Source organism: Pollachius pollachius (assembly GCF_949987615.1).
Source record: "Pollachius pollachius genome assembly, chromosome: 2".
Classification (NCBI taxonomy): Eukaryota; Metazoa; Chordata; class Actinopteri; order Gadiformes; family Gadidae; genus Pollachius; species Pollachius pollachius.
Genome location: NC_136935.1, coordinates 9,125,278 through 9,133,644, shown reverse-complemented (window position 1 = coordinate 9,133,644; position 8,367 = coordinate 9,125,278). Strand labels below are relative to the sequence as shown.

The 8,367-nt window shown below is 45.2% G+C and overlaps 1 protein-coding gene across 1 annotated transcript; it reads left to right on the top strand.

Moving 5' to 3' along the window:
- Positions 1-3,048: 3,048 nt before the first annotated feature.
- vsx1 (visual system homeobox 1 homolog, chx10-like) lies at positions 3,049-6,163 on the top strand (the record flags this gene model as incomplete). The annotated part of the gene is made up of 4 exons (XM_079758832.1): positions 3,049-3,439; positions 4,645-4,723; positions 4,867-5,186; positions 5,880-6,163. The coding sequence occupies 4 exons, from the start codon at positions 3,049-3,051 to the stop codon at positions 6,161-6,163; spliced, it is 1,074 nt and encodes a 357-aa protein (XP_079614958.1).
- Positions 6,164-8,367: the final 2,204 nt, after the last annotated feature.

Here is an 8,367-nt window from a genome sequence, read left to right as displayed (position 1 = left end):
ACCAGAGAGAGACAAGTTAGAGCTCAGCACTGAATGGGATGTAAAGCAGAACAATGAATCATTTGGATCTGTCGATTATTGATCCCCATCATAATCAATACATCTCTTTCTTCATATCCAGGTTGTCATTCAAAAACATTATAGAAACAGAACACACACACACACACACACACACACACACAAACACACACACACAGGTTGTCTTTTTCTCTTTGCTCATCACAGTCACGGGTAATAACATTATACGGTTCAAATCCAAAAGGTTTTTAAATGAGAGCTGGTGGGGGAGATGAGCTGGATCCTATGGATTCCTCCACATCTGTAGTGCAGTGTCCAGCACTTAGCTGAGCGCTAAGCTATGCTCTAAGCTAAGCACTGGCTAATCTTAAGGAAGAGAGAGAGGACTGTGACATCTGGCCCTCTCTCTCTCTCTGCCTGCTGGGGCAAGCGAGGGGGGTGTCGAGGAACAGAGACCCCCCCCCCCTCTCCCGCAGGAACGAGAGGTTGAGGAATAACATTCAACACCCTGTCTGTCTGTTTGTCTGTCTGTCTGTTTGTCTGTCTGTCTGTCTGTCTGTCTGTCTGTTCGTCTGTCTGTCTCTGTAATGTGCTAACAGAGTACTGTACTCCAGGAGTTAGGGTTAGGGTAAGACACACACACACACATTGTATTATAGTTGATCAATTAATTTATTTGAGCATATTCTGTAACTGTCTTTTAACATTTCACGTAATCAATCGATAGCCCACTGTTGAAATTTTGATGCAGATTTTAAATTAGACACGAATATAAAATATGGGAAAACGGCACATAATGTCAGAGAAAATATACAAATTAAATTGGAAAATAAGTTAGAGTTAAGCCTCTGTAATGCACAAGATTGACAGAAGTGTTTAGTGAACAGCTGGTATTATTTCATTAAGTCCCGGTGGGGTGGGTTGCGGTGGGCTGGCCGGCGGGGGACGGGCCTCTCTCCGGCGGCCAGCCTCCGCGTGCGGCCCGCTAAATTAGAGCAAATAGCGATTTTTTTTTATGTTAGGCTCTTTAAGAGATTAAAAATCTTGACGGTTGAATCGACAATCGCCTGGATATCTTGTGTGGAAAATAACGAGTAGAGAAACATTGACTGATTAGTTTAATCCCGATAATCCCGCCGGATGACACCATGAAACCCTTTTAATCTGACTTTAGAATAATGTTTCTCTTTCTCTCCTCTCTTAAGGGAAACCAGAGCGCATCTGGTGAGGAGGAGCAGTTAGAAAGAGAGATCCGCTCTGTTGAGGAGGAGTAGGGAAACAGAGATCCGCACTGCGGCCTTTTGCCCGCTGAGCGGCCGCGCTGGGAGTTCACTTTAGTGATGAACAAACCGGACAGTAGAAGGCCTCTAGACCGGGAGCAAGTACTCTACAACATTATCACTATTATTATTATTTATTAAGTTATTATAACTATTATTATCATTATCATTATCATTATCATTATTATTATTATTATTATTATTATTGATAGATTTTATTGACTCCTTTTGGAAACATCCAGTCACATTTTCACAACAAACAACAAAATATAAAGAAGAACATTATATATATATATATATATATATATATATATATATAAAAATAGAATATATAGGCCTATATAGCCTATACATATATGTAATTATTATTATTAATTAATCGCCTGTTAACTGTTGGATTTCATTTGATCAGGAACGTGCCGTCCGTCAGAATGTGATGAGCGGACACTAAACCGCTTCTTTATTTAATTGTATTTACCACTAAAATACTCTTCCGCGGATAAAGCTTCATTATCCCTAATCGAAAGGCTTTTTTGTCTGATCATATTAAGTCCTCCTAATATCAATTTTATTATTTCAAATATCTGAAATCACCCATAAGCGATAATCCATTTAGAGGACATTTAATTGTGGTTCTGAGCCCAAACAAAGCTCGAGGCAGAGCGGACCGCGTCGAGGCCCGCCGGGCTCCGACCGCACATTTTGGAAAGCTCTTAGATTAAACACATTTAATGTAGGCTATTTGGTTTAATTATCTTATAAGACGATTTCTCTAATTGCTTTTGGCTTTTTTATTTTGGGCCCCCATGGGGCCTGCGGGCCAGGATGTGTTTACTCTTTCAATGTCAGAGTAGCTCAGCACCGCACTGTCTCCGCCAGCCGCGCAGGGATTAACGCAACTTGGCCCTAATTTCCAAATGACTTTCCACGTAAGGAGCTTCATTTTGGAGCGAGACACGTCGAATTAACTTTAACTACAGCGAATAAAGCTGATTCGAGGCCCAACCGCCCTAATATCTCTAATATCTCTAATATCTGCCCGGTGACGCGCGCTGTAAGGATTAAAACTCTAATTAGGGCGCGCGCGTAGCGCGTGTTGTCAGGACCAGTGAAAGTATCAGCGCGCCGAGAGGGCACGTGTCAGCAAGGCCTCGTGCCAAGATGAAATTAAACATCAAACATCATACACACACACACACACACACACACACACACACACACACACACACACACACACACACACACACACACACACAGACGCTCACAAACACGTCCCAAGCGCCACGTTTGTCATCAGAATTGGATAATGGATAAATATTGACAGGGCGTGTTGTCCGTCCCTCCACGTTGAGGTCCGTTAAGAATAAAATAAATAAATCAGCCTAAACCAAAACTCATATTGCAGTTAGTTTTAAAGCTAATTCATCACAGCGACACGTGCGGTCACGTGGGTCTGATTAGGCGGTCCTGATGGTGTTGCTATGGACAACAGGCCGCGTGCCGCCTATAGTGGCTGCGCGCGTTGGAACTCTGAACGAGCGCGCGGAAGAAAATCCTCAAAGGATTGAAGGGGAAATTGGTGGCAATTAATCCCCGGGGACACGCCTTCCCCCTCGCGACCCGTCCGCACGGACTGCTGGCTCCTGATTGGCCGCCGCGGATGATCCCTGGCGGACAGCGCGCAGATAAATGCACGCCCCCTCCCCTCTCGAGCCTCATCAGCCACCGGCTCGTGAAGAGAAAGTCCAGCATGACGGCTCGAGAGGACAGCGAGGACAGACCGAAGGTCAGGATGCTCACGCCAGGATTCGGGATCGATAAATCACGACTGCACGGCTCCGGTTTCCGGTCAAAGGGCTTTGCGATCACGGACCTGTTGGGGCTCGAGACGGACATCCAGTCCTCTCGCCCGTCCGCCCCGGGATTAGGTGGGAGCGGCGAGGTGCAGAGCGCGGGCCTCGGGGGATACCCGTTCCCCGGGGGCTCGCTGCCCCTCGGGCTGGGCTTCCTGTGCAGCCTGGCGGCCCAGCAGCCCACGGGAGCCCCCTGCTTCATGCCCGGCCACCTGCCCCTGCTGCAGGCCCGCTCGGAGAGCCACTACCTGCAGAGCCTCCAGGAGCAGCAGCGGGACCCCTACTCCGGTAGGTGCTCACTCGGGGAGGGGGCGGAGGGGGGGAGGGGAACTACTCCGGTAGGTGCTCACTCGGGGAGGGGGGGGGCACGGCTACTCCGGTCACTGGGGGGGAGGGGGTGGGGGGGTGGGAGATGTTCAGTGTTGACTCCTGTGATGTCTCTGCACAGGCGCGTCGTTAGACCTGGGCATTCGAGGCTATAGCCCCGGATCTTTTGGGAATAGCCCCGGATCGCTGTGCCGTCAAAAAATAATAATAATAATAATAATGATGAGAATAGCCCCGTAGGGTATACTTTTTTGTGGTTGCATTACCAGCAGCCACAGGTGCAACATTGTAGCCAGTGAAAACCGCAAAATTCTGACGTGTATGGATATGGGCAGATTTAGAATAATTTGTTGCAAAATGCTGCAAATTCAACGTCGGTATTCTTTCTTCTCTATGCATAGCGCATCTCGTCGATATTGCTGTTTCGTTCTGCTAGCCTTTAAGTGAGATCAGAGAGTGTTGAGAAGGACAGTAATAAAATATATTTTGTAAGATGGATATAAGAAGAGAGACCCGCAGTGAATTCAACCCGGTCCACTTGACATCGGGTAGGTGCATGACAGTGGTACCGTGAAACTTCAATAGCCCGGGCTTTTATTTGTTTAAATCACTGAACTTTCGAACAAAGCTCTTGCTCAGCAAAGATGGGAAATAATATCAAATGTATTATTTAAACCAGTGTGAATATTAGTAACCTAGGTTGCCTGGTAAGTAGGTGGTAGGTAGGCCTGCCCCGACGTGAGTCAGAAATGACGATTGGTCTTTCCTTTCCGTCTCAAACTACCTACGTTACAATGGCATATTTCATCAGCCCGGTTTTCAAATTTTCTCGGGGGAGAAACCCCCGAACCCCCCTTTTTAAAGGATTCTAACTTCTGGGCTTTAGCCCCGAATGTTTTAAATTGCTAGCGACGCTCATGTCTCTGTATTCTTTAATAATCCACCAGACATAGAAGCTATTCATGGTGTATCTACATAAGCAATAACGATCCGTGGGGGGGGGGGGGGGGGGGGACTCAATTCACACCACACTGAGTCAGACTTTAAATTCGGTCTCGGGTCGTTAGTTCTTTAGGTCTGAGGACTGCAGAGAGAGCAAGGGTCTGCTCCGTGAGGGCGGGTCTCTGGCTCTCCTCTTCTAAATGGGCCTCCTTTTCTCTCCCCAGACGAGGAGGGTCTGTCCGACCGCAACGACCCCAAGAGCTCCGGGACCGGGTCCCAGAAGAGGAAGAAACGGAGACACCGGTAAGCCCGCGTTACCCCGTTACCGACCCGTTAGCCCCGCCCCCGTTACCGACCCGTTAGCCCCGCCCCCGTTAGCCCTGTCTACGTCCCGGAACTCCGTCAACGGAGACCCGGTCCTAACAGCGCGTGTGTTGTATCTTCAGGACCGTGTTCACGTCGCACCAGCTCGAAGAGCTCGAGAAGGCCTTCCACGAGGCGCACTACCCCGACGTGTACGCGCGCGAGATGCTTGCGATGAAGACGGAGCTCCCGGAGGACCGGATCCAGGTGTGGTTCCAGAACCGGCGCGCCAAATGGCGGAAGCGGGAGAAGTGCTGGGGCCGCAGCAGCGTGATGGCGGAGTACGGGCTGTACGGCGCCATGGTGCGGCACTCCATCCCGCTGCCGCAGTCCATCATCAACTCTGCCAAGAGCGGCCTGATGGGGTCGTGTGCTCCCTGGCTGCTAGGTGAGCAACCTGCAGGTTGTTCCCTCATTCTACATTCAGACACCACTCTGCCCTATATGCAGAGATCTATATCTATCTATCTATATATATATATATATATATATATATATATATATATATATATATAGATAGATAGAGATCCATGCCTATAGATCTATATGCATATATATATATGATCTATATAAACACATCCCTCATATATAGATCCATGTATGCCTATATACATAGATGTGTGTATATATATATATATACATACATACATCTGTGTATATAGGTCGATATGGATCTGTATATAGATCTATCTATCTATATTTATAAATATAGAGCTATATGTATAAATATATTACAAATATATTACATAGGTCACGTGATTTATACCAGATGTTTATTATACGGATAGATATATATATACGGATAGAGTTTTTTACCAACCAAATGTATTTTGTAGATAAAAATCCTAGTAGGCCTATCTGTAAATAATTTAATCTAATAATTGCTCATCACAATACAGTTAAATAAAATTATTGACTATATTTAGTAGGCTATCATTTCTTAAATGAAAATTGTGGTGCATTATGAAATTTTAATTTAAAAATTAGGAGAAAAGTCTTTTAGGCCTCGGGGTTTAATAGAGCTGAATAAATCAATATTATAAATATATAAATGATAAAAACGAAACACTAACGTGAACTTCTCTCGCTCTCTCAGGAATGCACAAGAAGTCTCTGGAGGTCCCGAAAGACGCCCCGGGGAGCCCCGACTCCTCCCGCGCGGAGTCCCCGGCGGAGGAGCAGCACAAGGCGAAGGAGGAGGGTCGGGAAAGCCCGGTGTGGGGCGGCCGGGCCTCGCAGGCCGAGGACAGCGACGACATGGCCATGGACCTGTCCAGCACCTCCAAGCACGACAGCAGCAGCAGCAGCACCAAGAGCACTTTGAGGCCGGCCTCCCCGGCGCCCCCTCGGACCCCCCGCAGCGACTCCGACCACGACTGACCGGAACCACCGGGACCAACTTCCGCCCATTGCACACAGAGCAACCCTCTGAAGACTATTCTATTATTTATATATTATTTTTTATTTTAAGGACTTACGAGACGAAGTTCGCGTATCCATCATGTAATTACCGCAATATTGTTCACTGTATTTATGTATTTAAATGATGTTTTATATGATCGGTGTTTAAAGAAGAGATCCTGTGATGTTGCTGTACTCTGTAATAATCCACCAGATATCGAAGCTATTGCCACTCTGTGACTCCGGGGCTGATTGGGCAAAATATATGCAACTCAAAAGAGCAAATATGTTAATGAATGTATTTCATGTAATATTCATGTTTTTTATGATGTAGCTACATAAGCAATAACGATCCGTTTGGTAAATAAAGGAACGTATTTTTGGAATCGGCCGCATTTTGTTGTGCTGTTTAAGGTCTCTAGTTTAGTGACGAGGAAACACTCATCTTGATGACTCGAATTATTAATGGCTTTAAATCTTAATCGTGGGCTTTGATAGCGGTCTCAATTAATGTGAAATAATCTTTAAATGTTTTCCGTTCAGTTTGATCTCCAAACAGCCGAAGCTTATCAGACGCAGATGATTTATTGGTTGTTTTAAACTGACTGATTTAAACATTATACCAATGTTCAGTCTTAGGTCTTAAAACACGCATTGGAAGATCCTTTTTAAAAAAACTGGTAGGTAAACCGGTGCTGGGACTTGCAGTATTGGGAAAATTATAGTGTAGGCTGTTATCTACAATAATAATAAAGTAGTTATAATAATGATGATAATAATAATAATAATAATAATAATAATAATAATAAATATAATAATAATAATATAATGACGTAGAGGCCATTATCTATAATGATATTTAATTATTATAGAATGATTATAGAAGGACTATTATCTATAAGTCAAAATTATTATCTATAATGATAATAAAGTACACACATTATCTTTTATGAAAATACAACTTTTATCTAATGATTATGCATTGACTATTATCCATAATGATTATAAAACTATTATCTATACTATCTATCAGTTATTATCTGATGATACTTCAGTCGTTAGATAGTTATACTCTGGAGCCACAGCTGGACCAAAGATAGGAGGCTGGAACCGTTAGTAAATACACGGCAGAGGCTTCCTTCAAAGTAAAGGCTCCTTTATGTTGACAGCGAAATGTTAATGCAATCTTACACACTACACAGCCAACCGATTGGCCTGTAATCAATAATCATCTCCTGGACGTTGGAATCTCGTTCAGAACAGAAAAGTCGATTGTTTGCTTAATACTATTAAGGTGTGTTGAAAATGTTGTACACTGTGCAAGGAACCCAAGTTTGAATGGATCTGCCAAGGGAACGCCGTAATCCTTGGTCTGTCAGGGAGTTGGATGCTGGAACAGGTCAGGGTCCCCAGAACCTTCCAGAACCTCCTGGTCACCTCTCTCACACATCTCTTACACACTCTTATACACTCATACACACTCAGGCACTCTTTCTTCTGACAAATCTACTTATTGTAAGTCGCTTGGGATAAAAGCATCTGCTAAGCATCCTGAAGTAGAAGACCCCTCTACCTGTCCTGTCAGCAGGGTCCGTGGGTGGGGGGCCGCAGTCGTTTGAACTGAACTGAACTGTCTCTGGGCGTGACAGGAGGAGAGTGTCTCCATGACGACCGTCCAGCTCATCTCTCCTCGGGGTGGAGGCGTTAATGGCCTGCTTTCCGGCGGCTCTTAAGAGGAGATATTAATATGTGTAATACGTGTTTTTAAGGAAGATGCTGATGGCTCCCTAATCACCTCCAGCACCGGCTAATGGTTCCTTAATCACGTAATTGCTGCTCCTCCTCGCAGCAGCCTCTTCTAATCCCTCTGATCTTCTCTCTGATCTCATATTGTTGTCCGAACACGGATGATGTGTCCGAACCACCCAGAATGTTTTTCCATAGGAAAACGTTGCGAGCGTCACGGTAATCTTTTGATGAGCGGCTCTTTAGCCTCAGTGGGGAGGAGCTGCGGGCTGTGAAGGATTCCTCCTTCACCGAGGAGGAATCACATAAAAACAGGCAGAGGAAAGAGCGTCAAATACAAAGTTAGGATGATCAGAGAATAAACAAGTGCAGAGGTACATTTCTATAAAGATCTGCAGCTCGTAAAGAGCTTTAGGCTGTAGGCCTGAAAGTGTCTG